Source organism: Seriola lalandi, unplaced genomic scaffold, assembly GCF_002814215.2.
Source record: "Seriola lalandi dorsalis isolate HSWRI2012SDOR001 ecotype SW California unplaced genomic scaffold, Sedor1 jcf7180002054569, whole genome shotgun sequence".
In the NCBI taxonomy this organism is placed as follows: domain Eukaryota; kingdom Metazoa; phylum Chordata; class Actinopteri; order Carangiformes; family Carangidae; genus Seriola; species Seriola lalandi.
Window position 1 is genome coordinate 588,135 of NW_019525122.1, and position 18,301 is coordinate 606,435.

Here is an 18,301-nt window from a genome sequence, read left to right on the forward strand (position 1 = left end):
AGTCTTCCTAACCTCTGAATATTACATGGCTAGCAAAGCTGATTATCAGACATTCTAAGGCTAGCTTTAAGCTTTTTTAAACAGTGCCAGTAACATTAGCTCCTAACTTTTGTCTTCATAAATTTAATGGTAACTAACCTATGTAAGGCTAGCATGAAGCTAAGCAGTGCAGTGTCACTAACATAAATCAGACATTATAAACTAGCATTAGCTGCTAAAGTTCTAAAATTTTGACATTATAAGGCTACCAGCTGCTACTTTTGGGAATTTCAAGGGTAGCATTAGTTAACCTTTGGACTTGGCTAGCATAAGCTGCTAACTTTTGGACCTAACAATTAGAAAGACAGCTTTAGCTCATCCCAACCTCTGAATATTACAAGGCTAGCCTTAGCTACTAACTTTTCGACATTACAAGGGCTAGCCTACCACTTCATGCTACTACTTCATGGTAGTCTTTATTACGTACTTAAATAATGAAGTAATACAGTGCCACTAACATTTATAATACATAAGATTAGCTTAAACTGTTAAGTTTCAAATTTTGGACGTTAGGCTAGCATTAGCTAAATCACATTCATCTCACATGTTGTTCATTTAATCAAGTAAATGCATGTAAAATACATCTAACAGCATGTGATGTATTTATTTTAGGCATTTCAAATTCTCAACACAGAACAGAAAGCCAAAACATGGCCATCCCCAGAACAAAAAAGTATCTGTCCACATATTTTTGACTATCTTGTGTATTTCATTTTTTTCAGAGGTTTTGATAATTTGTGAAATGTTTTTGTGATTTGCAAATCTGAAAACCAAGAGTTTGCAGAGTTTAAAAAGAGACTGGGTTAATTGTTGTCACATATATATGAACTGATTTAACACAATCAATTCAGATGACTTGAAGGGATAGCGCAGGTTTATGACGTGGGGTTGTGTGGGTTGGGTGGCAGAGTTGTGTTGAGCCACGAGAAAAATGTGTTTTAGACACTTTTAAAAACGCCCACCGGAACAATCAAATATCCGTTTAAATGTACGCTTCATGTAGAATATGTTCAGTGGTTTATCTTCCCGTGAAAACAGCATTTTCCTTTGGCACTACATTTTTCCAACCGCTGAACTACCGTATTCCTACGCAATAACACAGTGTGCGCCTTAGGTGCGCTTGTGAGTAGGAATACGGTAGTTCAGCGGGTTTTTTTTAGGATACGGCTGCAACATAACGTGAAATAATTGAAGGGGTCTGGACCAGGACTTTCTGAATGCATTGCATGTCCATCAACTACAATTGTACAATTGTTTGCCCCAGTTTTCACTTTGCATCTGTAAAAATTCCTTGAAATTCACTGTTTCTTAGTTGGTAATTATAGTAAGGACTATTAACAGGCTTCTAGGCACATTTCAGCATTTTAAGTCTTTGTTTATATAGTTTTTAAGTAGTAGTACTGGTAGGAATATGTTTGCCAAAGGCCTTTGCCTGTATTTGACATTTGTTTGTTCAGCACTGTTATCAGCTCAGCAAATATGCATATGAACATAGTGTTTTTATAAATATGAACTCTCATTTGACTTCTGATGAATAAAATTACCGAAATGTTAAAAGATGCCGTGGCACTGTTTTTGCATTGTTCATTTATATGCAAAATAAATTAGCTTAATTTTGTATTTGTGTTTATCCGTTTACTGGCTACTAAACAAACAATGCTCAGTAGTGTGTTGTTCATCATTAAATGAAGAAACATCTTCTTGTGAACATGAGCTTGCGCTCGAACTTTATTAAGATACCTGCTTCTCTGTGTACATCCTAAATCCTCTAGTTCCTTCTTTATCGTGTGTTCCCGTTTTACTAAACGCACCACACTGTCTAATACATAGCTCCCTCTACTGGTTATCTATGTTATTAAACCTGACTCACTTACTATCAGCACAAGTAGTAATTCCTTAATTGATACATACAGCTAAATCATTACTTTAAACTTTTTGTTATTGAAGGGTTTCATGTAAAAACATGCCAGACTGAATCATTCTCCGATTGCTATCTGGGAACCGAATGAATCGTTATATTTATCTCTTTCTAAGAAAAGCTGCTTGGCCCCGGGCACATAGAGACCGTGCGCGCTGTCATGGAGCAGGCTGATAGCGGCGGCACCGAGCCTGTTGCTGCACGCCCCCAGTCTCTTCCGTGAAAACATCTGCTCTGCTGTCAGCCTCAGACCACTCCCTCTCTGCCTGTGAACGGAAGAGCAGTCTAGTCAACTTGTTACAGTGTTGTCATCAGACGTCTCTTCCAGGACTATGTGTTTAGCCGAGAATGGCGGAGGCCAGCGCACTTGACGAACTCCAGTCGGAGCTGACCTGTCCGGTGTGTTTGGAGCTGTTCCGTGATCCGGTGATCCTCGAGTGCGGACACCACTTCTGCCAGGTGTGCATCATCCAGTGCTGGGAAGCCAAGGCGGACGAGCTGTCGAGTTGTCCAAAGTGCCGTAAGTCGTGCGCCCGCAAACTGCGGCCCAACTCGCTCCTTTGCAACGTCGTGGACAGTGTGCGCAGAGCCCGGGTCATGGACATAGCCGCGGGTATAACCGGATGGGACCCGGAAGGTGCCCTGGAGGAGCCGGAGGAATGGGAGCCCGGTTCAAGCATGAGCAGCGTGGCCACGTCCATCGGGCACTGGCCGGGCCTGGGTATAGATATGTGCGAGGAGCATGAAGAGAAGCTGAAGCTTTATTGTGAGGACGACCAGCTCCCCATCTGTCTGGTGTGCGGCATGTCCCGGGACCACAAGACCCACAATGTCATCCCTATTACCGAGGCTTTTGAAAACTACAAGGTAGTGATTTTAGACACGTTTCTTTCTGATAGCTCCCAGTCCATTTACACCACACCATTTTCTGAGATCAGGTGATGACTAATGTAAGTAATCGTGAGTAGAATGGATCACCAAACTTTTGCTCTTTCTTCTGTTTTCAGCTCATTTCTGTTTGATATTTGATCATTGCTTGGGCTACAGGATTACATTTGGATTTAAATTTTAGGGAGTGCCATACTCCACCATGCTCGTTTGACACTCCTCTTCTTGTCCAAGGAAGGAAATGCTCCTCAAGTTTGACATACATTCCTAAAAGTCAACTCAAACTTGTTATTGAAATTAAATTTATAAAAAAAAAAAAAAAAAGGCTGCTCTGCTGTAAACAAACAGGGCTTTCTCAGAGCAGATGCTGGAACATGGCGTTATTTATTTTTGAAAGCAGATGACTCCCTGTTTACCCCAGTAGCCTTTGGGTACTTTGTGTTTTACAGGAATTCAGCAAGTCAGTGCGAGCTCTTAAAACTCGCCTACACTTTTAACCTTGCAGCTGACCGTCGTCAGTTTGTTTGGAGACTCACTCTGAGAGGCCTCTCAGAGTCTTTTAACATGTTTTACTGCTGCTGAATTCCCATTTTGTTTGAATGTGAGAGTGTTCAGTTGGGAAAGGGTGGGCATCATATGACTCCCATTTAAGACAATGTTGTTGTTCAGAGACAGGCACCAATCCAATTAACTCTTCATTTAAGTATAATCTAGTTTACTGACCCCACTTTTCAACTATGTTTTGCATGTGATTTTCTATTTCTGCTGCCTACCAACAGGATAAGCTATCTGTGGCTCTAGAGAGGGTTCAGCTGCAGACAGAGGAGGCCACACTCTTCCAAAAACAGACAAATGAAAAGATCCTCCTGATCAAGGTATCAAAATATGTTTGTGTTTGTTTGTGTATCTGTGTGTGGGCTATTTGTGAAGCATTGTGAAAGAAGGATGGAAAATATCCTGAACATAACCCTAGTGAAAATACTTGTCCTTTGAATAGAACCAGAAATTCTGGTGGCTAGGCAACATTCACCCACATTCCCCTACCTATACCTGTCTGACAGAGGTAAATGACGGCTGACTCATCAGACACTACAGGTTGTTACTCAGCGTCGTTCATCAAACGTGGTGATTCCCATGTTTTCCAAATGCAAATGTCTGATCGTGGAATGTTACAGGTGGCTCATAAACAATCATACAGGTCATGTCATGTTTGTCTCTCTCACGGTCACATTTTTAAAAAGACGGACACACACAGGCACACGCACACACACACACACAGGCACACACACACACACACACACACACATATATGTATAGACTGCATGCTACACACCCTCAGATATAGAGATAACAGTAGACAGAACAACTTAAGCATTCACCTACGTGTGTGTGTGTGTGTGTGTGTGTGTGTGTGTGTGTGTGTGTGTGTGTGTGTGTGTGTGACTGCATAACTGTGTGTTAAACTGAGATATGAGTGTAGAGTTGAGCGCTTCTGCAGGAGCAGATAGCTACCTCTGTGCTCTTGCCTACTACAAACTGTCTTTCTCTATCTTGTCTGTCTGCCTCTCTAAGTCTCTGTGTTTTCCTGTCTGTCTGTTTGACCTAGTTTATGTGCACACTCACAGATTTTCACTTCTGTTTCTATGTAAGTATGACAGGATGTGGGGTGAGCAAGGTGGAGAGGAAGTTTGTCAATTTGTCTTTTCCTGCAAATTTCTCTTTCTGTATGTGTGTGTGTGTTTGTGTGTTTGTAAAATGATATACACATGCAAATCTGCTGAGCTGCCACATCCACAGGACTGGTACATGCTTTATATAATACTTATTTATAGACATGATCAATTTAAAATAAACATCCATCACAAAATACTTGATACTGTTATGATTTGCAAATGTCAGTCAGTGGTAAGTACAGCATATAAGTGTCCCCCAAACAGACCAACAAAACATTGCTCACCCTGTGTGATTCACCTAGAAGTTTTCCTTTGAACCCAAGAAATATTTTTTTAATGTTTTTAGTAACTTCACTAACTGGGTAAAAGCACTGGTTAGTATTAGTTTAAGGAACAAATCACAGGCTTTCAGATGAAGGAAATCGATCAATAAGGTTTTGACTCTTTTTACTTTATTCTTCTTAGTTGAGTATTCACACAAATTTACAGCAGAATGAAGCTTCACAGAAAAAACAGAAAAATAATATAATTAAAAAACTTGGCTGTTTTGCCTTTGAATTGAAAAAAAAAGCAGGAAAACTCCTCTTGGAGCACTTGTCCTTGCTGACCGCAGTCCTCCTTATGTTTTAGGAGCGAGCAGGAGATATGGAGGAGCTGGTGTCCGCAGAGCTCGGCCGTCTGAGGGAGTTCCTTCTCGAGGAGGAGGAGCGCATCAAGGAGAAACTGCAGAAGCAGAAAGAGGAGAAACTCAGCCTGCTGGAGGAGGCGCTCACTCAAGCGACGGAGCAAATTAGCCAACTGGAAAATACGGCCGACCAGCTTCGCCTTAAACTGAGGGAAGAGGAAAACCCAGAGCAGCTCAAGGTAAAAAAAAGAGGAGAAGAATGAATGGATGATACATGAAGTTGCATGAAAAAAACACAGCTGAGCAACTACCAATGAATATTGTTGGGTAAAAGTGCAGTGTCAGAGACATTATCTGCAGAGACCTATTTTGTAATCACAGGCTTGCTGTGATCTGCTCTTTTTCAGGGAATCAAAGATTTCATTGGAGGGTGAGTATCATCTTAATCATAATAAGACAAACAGAAGTGATTTCTTACTGAGTCACTCCTTCATTTCTATCTCATCTTCCTTTCTCTCTCTGCGTGATGGTCTAAATCAACCGTCTAGATCAGTGTTTCTCAAACTGTTTCAGAGGACATGGTGTTTTGTTTTGTAATTAAGTTTACGTCTCATTTACACAGGATGTGTGGACATGATTGTGGTTTGTTGGGTCATCTTTGTTACACATATCAGCCTGTGGTCCCTGGGAAGCATTGAGTCTTTTATGACACTGTTTATGACAGTGCAGTTACAAAATAATATGACTCATGTGACTAATTTGAATTTATGACTTGCATCATATGATTTATATTTGACATTAGTAAACAGTTGCTTGACAGTTGTGAAAAGACTATGGGCCAGTAGCTGTTTTCTTCGCATTTTTATCCACAAAAGCAGCCAGAAGGAATGATGATCATTATTCTGTCTCACAAAAATAAGGAGGATTTCTTTACTTCTTGTGTTGAATTGTTGTAGGCTTTATTTAATTATTCTCTCTCTCTCTCTCTCTCTCTCTCTCTCTCTCTCTCAGGGCTGAGAGCTTGTTTGAGCGCCCTCCAGAAGTGGGTGTTGATTTGCAGTCAGGAAAGTTTATGGGACCTCTGCAGTACAGGATCTGGAGGAAAATGAGCTCCATTTTTCAGCCAGGTATATAAACACAAACACACACCACCCAAACACACCTACAAGAGCTATTTAGCTCTCGTCTTCCATGAAGGTGGGGAGCTTCTGAGAGACTGATTAAAAAAAAACAGTCGAAATCAATGCAGTAGTGCTGGTTAGGCTCTAAAAACACTGGATCCTATCGCCTCCCACGACTTTCAAACCATGCCTGAAGTTTATGTGGGCTTTCTGTCAGAAATGTAGCCAGGATTTTTTAAATGCTGAGGTCATTATTTCAAGTCCTCAAAATACAACCACCCACACCAGTAACCTCTGACTAGACACAAAAGTAAAGTAAAAATATTTTAACTGTTATATTTTTTATGATTTATTCATTGAACTTTGATCAAACTTTTTCTAAATCTTTCTCAATATGTAAGTTTGAATTACGTTTCTAGTGGCAAGTGTGTAATTTTTCAATGCGCAATCTCTCAATTTTAGCATATAAATTACCTTAAATGTCAGAATTTTAGCAACTTTCTTGTTCATCATACAACACTTTACAAAGAAATTCAAACCCAAAAGTCTGAATAAGCCTGAATAAAAAACGCCTGATTAAGTTGCTGTAGTTTTGACTCTTTGACCGCTTTCCCCTCTCAATTGTTGAGCCACCTATGTACCTCCTCTCCAGGTTGCTAAATGTGGTTAATTCCCAGAAAAAATACAGAGGATATGAACCCAGTGTCCTCAGTGGTAGCCATGGCCCGGGCTGGTATTCTCAGTGACTAATAAACCGACTGTGGCATGTTAAATTGGTGGAGTTTCCCTTTTGAAAAAGGTGGCTATATCTTCAGAAGACAGTATTGTTCTCTGCATGTCGAGTCGAGTATCAACCTGCTCCTCCTGGGTGAGTTGGAGGACAGTGAGTCTCAAACGTGACTGTATCTGCTTTCTAAACTGAAATCAGTCTGTTGCAGGACTCAAGTCAGTTGTGCAAAAACTTGTTCGGGATGTTTCAGGTCATTTGCCAATGACATGTCACCATATGTATTCTGTAACACTAGACAGAAGGACAGGATTAAACGACTCTCTGGAGTTACATCACAGTTTTCTACCTTGACGCAGTATATCATTTATATTTTATCTGTATTTGTGTAGCTGATGCTCTTATCTAGCTCGTCTTACACTAATTGACCATGCAGTGTCTTGTTGAAGGTCACTGTCAAAGAGTCTTTCTTGGGTGATTCTCTGTAAACACATCTTTGTTGTTGTATCGCTCCATTTCTAACTCCTTTTTTGGCCTCCCAGCTGTCACGGCGGTGACCCTCAACCCGGACACAGCCTACCCCTGCTTGTGGGTTTCCTCATGTCGCACCAGCGTCCAGGTGGGCAAAATCCAGCCCAACCTGCCCAACAACCCAGAGCGCTTCACCCGTTACAACATTGTCCTGGGCTCTGAAGCTTTCTCCTCTGGCAGACACTACTGGGAGGTGGAGGTGGGCTCCAAGACTGCGTGGGGTCTGGGTGTGGCCACGGCCTCTGTCAACAGGAAGGAGGAGATCAGCCTCTGCCCAGATGACGGTTTCTGGACACTCGTGCTGAGGGACAACAGCAATGGCACCAGTGAGTATGAAGCATGCACCGACTCGGAGGACAGCTTGTTATATCCCTCCAAACCCCCCAGGAGGGTGGGGGTCTATCTGGACTACAGTCGTGGCGAGGTGGCGTTTTACGATGCAGGAGACATGAGCCACCTTTTCACCTTTTATGATGCAAAATTCAAAGAGCCTGTTTTCCCGTACTTTAATCCCTGGCCGATTATCAATGGACACAACCGGGAGCCGCTCACCATCGTATCACCACACTGGGGATAGATGCTCTTTTTATCAGAGGACTGATTTGTTCTGCATCAACAGATTCTGAATAAAACTATGAAAGAGATTCAGCAGCAGATGAAATCAGATGGACTCAGTCATGAGCCTTCACACCTCTGACTTGTTAAAAGAATTAATGATGTGGTGATGATGAACATGCAGGTAACTATAATATTCCAGACTTGACATTCAAGACTAGAAATAAGAAGATGAAACTATTAAGACAAGATAAATGACACTTTAAAGGACATGGCTGGCAATAGTCCACACTTTCCTTATTTCTCACCAAATCCTGTGAATCCCATGAAAAGACCAGAAACAACAATGAATTTATCCTATGAAAGTATTTTCTATGTAATTAGAACCTGATATAGCGTATTCCTCTCCTCAATGGACATTCATTGTTCAATTGTTATCAATGTTATTAAACACACAGTGAGCCACACTGTTGCTCTGGATGACATGTTCCTTCATTATGAACCCACACACTGTAGTTATGTTCTGAGTAAATCCCACTAACACCCTGCTGCTGCCATAAACACTCACCAAGGAACCAAATGTGTATTAATGTGCATTTGCTAAAAACTACAGTGCCCAGCTGCCAGAGGGATTAACTTAAAGTGTTTTTTTCTTTTTAATGAAGCTATAGATTTGTGGCTGTTTTTTTTGTTTGTTTTTTTTCTTAAAGATTTAGATCCTTAGTTTAATCTTCTTCTGTAGAAATGAATGGTGCTTGGGACCTACAGCCAAACAACTACTGAGATATATACTAACAATATTAGTTTTGGTCTTCTCAGAGGATTTGATGACATTAAGAAAAATATAGACTAGCCTGATCCTTTGAGATTTTGTTTTGGTTCTAAATTCTTTAATAAAAGGCAGATAAGGCACATTGCTAAAAATATAGTGACAGACTTTACTGGTAGAGTCTTGGCAGAAAGGTTTTAAAATTGTATTAATTAGTAATGCCGCAATATCTTGCTGCGTGTTTTTGAAACAATATCTAACAATATAACAACATGATATATTTTTGCTGTTTTAAAATATCTTGTCCTGTTAGTGTAATGTACATCTAAAGTGTATAACAGATTAAAAAAATTAATATTGACCTCTGTAAGCCTTTACAATGGACACTTCTCACCTCCCACCACCATCACATTTGTCCAACACTACCCCTGTAAAATGTAATTTACATATACCTTCTCTGTGTTTTTGTAGTATCCAAGTTCACATCAGTCTAGATATTTGGCATGAGAGTTTAACAATGTGATTTCCAACTGAAGTTGTTGGTACACCTGATTCCACCAGAGGGCGCCCAAAACTCACTCTGAATGCAGCATCACTGTGCTGACAAACAGATGAGACCTGATTCACAGGACCCCCTCTCCATCATAGAGACAAACTAGTCAAACTAAACTCAAGTCAAGACTTCATAGACACATAATTTACAGGAGAGGCTGAATCTCCTGGAGGACAAAAATCCAGATCTAAAAGGTCTGGAAATGAGGCATTGAAGGCCTAAGGAGAGAGAAATAGAGGTGCCAGGATGTCAGAGATGTGTTGATTCAGCACATTATTTTCCTCCTATGCTTTCTTTTTTATTTTGAGACGACCGAGCAGTATTGTCAGGAGAGCAACGTACAAATGTGGTCAAGTTAAAGACGCACACATTTCTTTACTTCTGTCCCTCATCTAAGGATCCTTACGGTGCATTGGGTAACCTTTTTGTCAGTCATATACCGTGCCACATTGATAAAATAGGTGACCGTACGTCAAGCCAAACATGCAGGAGTAAAATGCGTCTGGCATGATTCAAACACCAAGAATACATAACCAATTACTGGATTTATTACTCTTTAAATGTCAGGAAATAACTGTATGCCTCAGTATAATGCAACACAACGGATATAGAGCTGAAAAAACATCCTGTTTCACCCAAAACCTGAACATTTGATTCATGATCTTGTGTTCCACGGCTGTAAATACCTGTTTCTTAAGATGATCAGTTGATTAGGTGTCACTTCACTGTGTTTGAAGTTGGTGTTAACTGTCATGGATACTCACAGTGCTCCTTTTTCACTATCCAGTTAAGCAAGGTTAATGAGGTCCCTCGTGCCAGTTGAGCAATTTGATAATCTCTGACTACTATTACGAACAAATAAGTAATGAGAATTAGTCTGGCCCAAATAAAACGTATCTGTTATCCATGTCAGCTTAATCTGAGTGTCATCTGCCTATACATTAACCATAGACTGCTGCTGATAAGACTATACCTGTCAGGGTTATGTCCAGTCCGACCCTTCTCTCCCCTCACTGTCCTGATCTGTAATTAGATATTATCGCAGGCTGATCAACATGCAGTAACACGAGCCTTCAGTTCTACATTACTGCTCAGCGGCCACTCCTGTCATTCATCCCCGTCTTTGATCAGTTTCAAGGAGTGTTAAGGTGAAAGATAAGGCAGAGGTGAAAGAAGTTCTCCTAAAGTAGAAAAAAGTTTTTTGCCTCTTTCTCAGAGAAAATCTCATTTTTTCATCCCTCATATTTCTTTTCATCTTGTTCATTAATCCTTCATCTTTCCTCTCTCAGATGACTGATCTGTTCCCAAAATACAAACCCTATTTTTAACACTCAGTGCATGTAACTTTGCTTTTCTGTAATGGATCTCTTTTCTGCCTCCACTCAGGAATTTGCCTCTCCCCTCCCATCAATAATCAATGAGGAGAGGGGCTGAAGAGAGATAGGGAGGCAACTGAAAGACAGGGTTGAAGTGAATAATGGAAACCTCATTAGGAACTGGAGAGAAGTCAAGCTATACATTATCTCAAAGTCTGGAGAATATGCACTATCAGAGCTCTAGTTTGGAAGAGAAATGTTTAATGTGGGCTAAGAGGAGATACAGCGAGAGATGGAGGGAGATTTCAGGGAAGGCAGTTAAGGGCAAAACAGGGGGAAAGTGAGACATTTATCAGCTCAAAGCTGCCAAACACCTGCCCGCGTCCCTGTTTCCTGCTATGAAGAGGGAGACGGGGGGAAACAAATTGATGGGACGTTTTATTTATCGAAAAGTGATGCTTTTAGTGGAATTAGTTGCATTTGAAAAAAAAAAAAGCCACAAAGCTATACGGCTGTTTTAGACAGCTGAAAAGCACAATAATATGTTTTCATGCTTGTGCGAACATTCATGTCTAAAAATAGAGGTCAGTGGTGGCATGTTCACCTGTGTGTGCTCAGCCATGCTTGTTGGATAAGATTATGCATGCAGGACAACACCGGGGTGATGTGTTATAGCAAAACAAAAAGTCTTTCATCATCACGTAGCTGCTGAGTTTGTTGTATCTCTCTCTCTCTCTCTCTCTTTCTCTCTTTCTATCTCTCCCTGTCACTAAATGAAAAGCTGACCTGGGCACCTCCGAAAAAATCCAATTTGTGTTACAACAAAGACTCGAAATATTACAGGGGGGAGGACAGGGGATTGAGGGCAGATAGACTGAGACTGATAGGGAACAGGGGCAGCGTGGAGAGCAATGGGGATTACTTTCAGGGAAATGACGGCGACAAGGAAGAGGCGAGGATGGGATGAGGGCAATTCTGGAAAAAATCAAGATAAGATGGAAAGACATGGCAGAATAACACAATATTTTGACATAGAGATGGGGAAGAAAAAGCACATCGCACGAAGGACGAATACAAACTGAAGAAAGAAAAGGTAGTTGAAACAAAGGGCCCGGGCAACAGGAGGAGTGCTCTCATGTGATGAAGGGGAAAAAGGAGGGAAAAGGAGGAGGAAGAGAAGGAGAGAGAGGGAGGTCGACGTGTTACAGGTAGATAACGCAAGAGAGGTGAAGTTCAGGAGGTATAGAGTGTCACCTAAAGGACCGAGAGATAGCGAGCGGGGGCAGAGGTGCAGGAACTCAATCCCAGAGACGGGACAACAGCTGATGATAAAAACCTCCTCACCTGCACACAACCAAGGGAGAGATATGGACAGAAGCACGATGCAACACTGAGGACAACACTGGAAGAAATACTGAAGGAAGAAACAGGAGGACTTTTGAGCATCATTTTCCCTGGAATCCCCTTCATTCATTCTTTTCTTTTTTTTAACCTGGAACAAAGAAAAGACCTCTGCATCAGTATTTTTAAACAATTTCTTGAGAGAAACTGACAAATCTGATTACCTCTTTAGCCGACTCTGTTGGGAATTTTAGCACATATAGATAAAACATAAAAGAGAGGAGAGCAGGGGAAGAGAGAGAGGGCAAGGGAGGGGGAGGGCGAGCGAGGGAGACAGAGAGAGAGAGAGAGAGAGACAGAGAGAGAGAGAGTACGTGTGTGTGAGTCTGTGACAGCGAGATGTTCATGATCATTCGAGAGCCGTCCGCCGGAGGAGGCGGTGCTGGAGCGATGAGCGCGCCACCGGAGAGGAGTGCAAAACAGGTGTGTGTGTGGGTGTCTCTCTCTCTCTCTACATATATATATATATATATATATATATGTATATATATATATACACATAGATAGATACCCTATATAACTATTTATGAGTGTAATGTTCTCTGTTCTGTCCTCACAAACACATTTTCTTCTCTGCTCAGTTTTGCATGACTTTATGATGCTGTTGCACTAAACTCAATTAGAAAACATGGGGATTTAAAGATGATCTTAAACCAGTAATATGGTGTAATTGATGTAACTTATGAAACATTACTTTCCAGTGAAAAATATGTGCCTCCATGTTTGGAAAATTGCTAAGTTTTGAGATCAGTGAAATTACTGGAAATGCTCCTTTGTGGGTTTAGAAAACTTCTTATGTCTTAAGCTGATAAAAACCCATGAAAATTTCCAAAAATTGTATTGCACGAAGCTTGAAACATGGCTTTTGGCACTTTCATAGCAAAGTTTGTTTATGCAACACCTTATTGGATCAGACACCATAAAGTGACAGTAATTCAAGACAGATTGAGATTTATCATGAGACTGAACACTCTCCGTGAGTCTCATTTCCTCCACCCCCTCTACCTCCTCCCACCCCAGGTGCAGGCCGCTATCAAGAGGAAGATGGAGAAGCAGAGGAGGCGAACCAACGAGCAGGGAGGGGGTGGTGGTGGCAGTGGAGACGCACAAACTGCTTCTACTCAGCCTCCTCTTCGCCATCAGAGATCCAGTCAGATCCCCCAGACGATGACAGCGGCGGCCGCTGAGGACAGGGAGATGCTGGAGGAGAAGCTGGAGGAGATGATGGAGGGACCACAAAGGAGAGAGAGGGAGAAAGAGAAAGAGGGGGAGCCCGTCGACCTGCTGCCCATAGTGGACTCTGTGTTTGGACAGGTATGAGCCATCTGCTGCCGTGTGTGCGACTCATGAGTTCATCTGTGTGTCTCTGCATAGTGCATTTTTTTGTATATGAAAATCTATCTATATCTGACACTTTTGCCGCTTTGTCTGTGTGTCTGTGTGTGTGTGTGTGTGTGTGGCTGTGTCTGTGTTTGTGTTTCTTGTGCTGCTGTATCAAGTTTTCCAGCTGATTGAATGTCTCGCCAATGACTTGACTGAAACTCTAAGCCTCCAATTCAAGTTTAAAGCCTGGCTGTGATCCTGCCATCTCTTCCACACCCCTGACCTCTTTGATCTCACATGGCAGAGGGGCATGAAGCTGAATTCACCACAGCAACACAAATATTAACCATTTTGGCTTCTTGTTTCACCCCACCTCCCCCTGGAAATGGCGGGAGCTGCAAAGCACTAGGGCTAAAGCTAAGGACGGTGATAGCGTGTATTTGAGAGGATTTAAGCTCCTTTACTTTGGGAAACATTAAGTGTAATCCGTAACAGATACAGTCATAGTCAGCCAGATATCTGATGAACTCCCTGTCTCTGCAGCCATTGTATCAGTTCGGTATCGAATCACATCCCATCAGTCACATGGTAAGCAGCGACACACGACACTGCACGGTAGGCTACACCGTTACAGCATCTGTCACCCCGGGGTCAGATTGTAGTGTGAGAAAGTGGTGTGTTTGTGTTTGTTTGTGTGTGTACGAAAATACAATCACATGAGATTACACAGAAGTTAAAACCCCACTCGCTTCCTGCTGCTGAGTCACTTTGGAATGCCTTTTTTTTTTTTGTATTTAATCACATGAAGAAAGAGTCACATCCACCTGATCACGTCAACAAACTCTGAAGGGGGGTGATGATGAGCGAGGCTGAGTTTAGAAACAGGAAGTCAGTATAAAAATAAAGTGATCCAAAATAAGAGAGGACGGCATAGTGAGTGAGTGAGTGAGTGAGTGAGTGAGTGAGTGAGTGAGTGAGTGAGTGAGTGAGAGGACGACAAAGTCTGGACAGAAGAGGAGAGAAGATTTGTCTTTTCGTGGTTGCGTTGTAGGGTCCCTCGGGGTCTCTGAACCTCACTCTGACAACTGATGCGTTATAGCGTGAAGCAAGGCAAGTCATAGACAGTGAGCATGTGGTATTCCCAGAGACCCTCAGCCCCCACACACTGAACTGAACTGAAACAGACGGAGCTTGAAGAAAAACTCGCACAAGCTCATCATCCTCTTAAAGTAATATTTCACTAATTATTTCATACAACAAACACAGATACAAACATTGCATTATAACTAATCTGGAGAACCTTAGATGGGTCTTTAGTTATATATTTCCATTCTATGCTCTTTTTACTTCTATTGGTATGAAATGCTGCTTACGAGTTAATGCATGAATAATAATAATCTAATAATATATCTAATATTATAAACCTTTGAAGCAGTCATTCTGCATAAGGATTTATATTGTTTTAAGTTGTGAGGCTTATAGCTGCTTTCTACTAACATAAAAGGAAATAAAGGATTGTTGATTCCCTTAAAAGAATTGCTAGATTTAAATCTCAATAAATATGAATTCATTATTCATCTTATTGCTACTTTACTCTGTATATGATGTATTTGCTTGCTTCAGGGCAAATTCAATATCTTTGCATGTTCGGCTGAACTGCTGTGCATGCGCTCTTTAGATTCTTCAGGTTACGCCAATATTAATTGGAAGTGGTTGATTGGAAATAAGCCAGTTGTCAAAAGTGTGTGTCTTACTTGTTATTTGTGTTAAATCCCGTGATTCTATTTATGAAATTAAATAATTACATATCTGAAGATAAAGTGTGATATCAAAACCACACAATGTAAAGTTTAAGGACGATCTCCTTTCTATCTGCAGTGGTGGAAACTCCATTCACTAAGTACAATGCTGATAAACTTTTCCTTTAATTGAGTATTTCTATTTCATGCTACTTTATAATTCTACTTCACTACATTTATTTGACAACTGTACTTTAAAGATTCATATTTTAAAGCCAGAACACATGATCTACAAATAAAATAACATTTTTTGAAATGACCTAATATCATATGAAGTAGTTAAAATAAGCAACAGTATTCAGTTTGAATACAAGACTTTAACTTGTAATGGAATATTTTTTACATAGCTGTATTTCTACAGCAGTATTTCGATCTGAATACTTCTTCTAATTCTTTTCTACCTCGTTTCTTCCCTTCCTTCCTTCCTTCCTTGCTTCCTTTCCTTCCACACTTTTTCTATCCTAGCTCTTCTCATCTTTCTCTGGTTCTCTGATTGACAGCTCTTGTTACTGGACACTAGCTACATCTGATACCAGATGGTTTACCTGCTCACACACACACACACACACACACACACACACACACACACACACACACACACACACACACAGCCAGTAATATAAATAAACCTGTGTGTGTGTGTCTGTGTGTGTCTGTGTGTGTCTGTGTGTGTCTGTGTGTGTCTGTGTGTGTGTAATTGAAACCAGAGAGAATCAGCCTGGTAATTAATCAGGCTTAATGGTATTGGTTGTGTCGTGGGTTAGTCATGCAGTTGCTGGTGTCAGTTTTGTTGAACACACATTTATCAAGGAGGATGATGAAGGAGCTCAAAGAGAGACGCAGTTCATCTGGTTGCTAACGGTGTGATGTGTTGTATGGACACAGTCGCCACTTTATTAGGTACACCTATACAATCTAATGCAATTCAAAAACATCTCAGCCATAAAGTCTGCTTTTATGAAGTTTATATGTTCAGTTTTTGTGGATATTGTCAGAAATGTGTTAATTAAAATATATGTGAGGGCATGTTGTACTGTGCAACATTTTACTGCGAGGTGTTTCCCTCTTTGTCCTCCCTACATGAGTAGGTAAAATATCAGAAACATCTCTGAAAACAATGTCCAGTACAACACCACCACTAACTATGACCTCAGAGCTAAAACAGATAATTAAATTAAAACCATTATGGCAGAACAGTTGTATTGGATTGCATTAGATTGCACAACGGTACCTAATAAAGTGGCTGCTGGATGTAACATCTTCATTATATGAGGGAACATCACAAAGATCAGCATTTCCAACTTTTCCTTACAATGAAAATCAGGCGAAAAGACAAACCTGAATTCAGAAAACCGTCTCTGGTCTGTTATTGTGTATCACTTTATACCTCAGATTTTACATTTTAAATTCAAATTAACCATATTTCTGTTTCACATATGAAAAATAATTACACACATAGCTTACAGTCGTTTCAAAATGCATCAACAACCTCAAAATACTCTATAAATACAAAATCATTTCTTTGACATTAAAATATGTTCCACTGCGCATTAGTCCACTGTATACATACTTTTTTATTTCTGTTTATGTCCATATACCTCACTGAGGGCCAATGTGGAATAAAGAACATTCTAAGAGAAAATTTAAAAATTAGGTTAAGTAAGTAAAAATAGTTTATTTATTCAAGAATATCAATATTTAGTGGAGATAAAGACTGACTTAGTGGATGGTCAATGTCACTAAATATGTTTGGCAAGCTGGGAGTAAATGCCATTTCCATCTCATGTTTGAAGACTGGACGATTTGAAAGATGCTTTAGTTTTATTACACCCAGAGACAGCGCTCGATCAAACACACAATTAGAGTTTTTCATTCCAAACAGTCTGTCTCTACTTACGATCATTTCCGGGTAACGTTTAATTTACAGTGGCCACTCTTGAGCTTTACACCAGTCACTAACGGCTCAATCTGTCCAGAAGTTCTGATAAAAATAGACTTTGTATCATTACTGTCTGAGGTCTTCACTGCAGCAGCTGTCAGATAAAACCCAGTTACTAGACCTACCCGAAAGTGACCTCTAGTGGTGACTGCTGCTTATTACAGAAAGAGATGCCACCATTATACTTCCAAGTGTCTTTGACATTATGATCCCAAAAGGTTTACGAGACACTCAGTTCAGACCTGTCTTATAGGTTTTACAATGATGTTATCAAACCATCGTATCATTATGTTTAAAGGCTCTGCACACTCTCTAGCAGAGCTCTGCTCAGGACTGTGGCTGGAAGTGTGCTTGACTGACATCTCCATTACTCTTCTTTTAGTTCTGTTTCACCTGTTGATGTGGGAAAAGCTGGATATTTGCTATTTCTTTTAAGCATATGCACTTTCCAGCATTGCTCTGCCCACAACCAGCCTGCAGCTCTGATCAGCCAGAATATGTGAAACACCTGTTTTATCAGTAACATAAAGAGCTGTGTGAATTGGCAGATTTGCAGAGGCATGAAAGCGGCTGTAATCAATATTCTTATAATAACAATGTATCAAATGTCAACATGAAAACATGTGACAATGTGAAAGGAGCTGCTCGTAGTGATGAACCTACAGGGAATAATCACCTGAGTCTTTATTGTGAGACTCACTCCGCTGTGATTCTCGCTAGCGGAGCGTTGAGCAGCAAAGAGTCATAGATTTCCCCCAGGAGTGAGTAGAAACTAGAAATAGGGTTAAAAGAGAGTGACTGTGGGATTTTCATTCCCCAGGTGACACTTTCATTTCACTGAAAATTAATAAGCAGTGAACTTTTTATATTTATATTTATTCATTTGGCAGACAATATGATAAAATTTGAATGTACCTTTGTAATAGGACTATGTAGTAAAGTAACATTTCATGTGCCCATTTCACCCTTGAGTGAACATTACAGCAAATACTACGTACAACAACAGTGTGTGTCCATTTAGGAAAAGAAACAATAGAAGCTAAAATTCAATATTGGACACACACACACACACACACACACACACACACACACACACACACACACACACACACACACACACACAC

The 18,301-nt window shown here is 40.7% G+C and overlaps 2 protein-coding genes across 2 annotated transcripts in view; both read left to right on the forward strand.

The window, feature by feature from the left end:
- Positions 1–2,223: 2,223 nt before the first annotated feature.
- On the forward strand, positions 2,224–9,207 carry LOC111662779 (zinc-binding protein A33-like). Its single transcript, XM_023416756.2, has 6 exons — positions 2,224–2,824; positions 3,625–3,720; positions 5,149–5,382; positions 5,551–5,573; positions 6,155–6,270; positions 7,534–9,207. The coding sequence occupies exons 1-6, from the start codon at positions 2,306–2,308 to the stop codon at positions 8,097–8,099; spliced, it is 1,554 nt and encodes a 517-aa protein (XP_023272524.1). The 5' UTR covers positions 2,224–2,305; the 3' UTR covers positions 8,100–9,207.
- A 3,218-nt stretch (positions 9,208–12,425) lies between these two features.
- The window catches only part of LOC111662785 (calcium-binding protein 2-like), a 12,255-nt gene continuing 6,379 nt past the window's right edge, over positions 12,426–18,301 (forward strand). The window contains exons 1-2 of the mRNA XM_023416761.2: positions 12,426–12,539; positions 13,137–13,430. Coding sequence (XP_023272529.1) covers positions 12,456–12,539; positions 13,137–13,430 — 378 coding nt within the window. The 5' untranslated portion in view covers positions 12,426–12,455. The remainder of the gene's footprint in view (positions 12,540–13,136; positions 13,431–18,301) is intronic.

What these genes read in the sequence shown, in the direction of transcription:
- LOC111662779 (XM_023416756.2), top strand. Translation starts at nt 2,306, where the DNA reads ATGGCGGAGGCCAGCGCACTTGACGAACTCCAGTCGGAGCTGACCTGT. An exon ending in AAAAGATCCTCCTGATCAAG is followed by an intron (nt 3,721 to 5,148) that starts GTATCAAAATAT and finishes CTTATGTTTTAG; the next exon opens with GAGCGAGCAGGAGATATGGA. An exon ending in AAAACCCAGAGCAGCTCAAG is followed by an intron (nt 5,383 to 5,550) that starts GTAAAAAAAAGA and finishes GCTCTTTTTCAG; the next exon opens with GGAATCAAAGATTTCATTGG.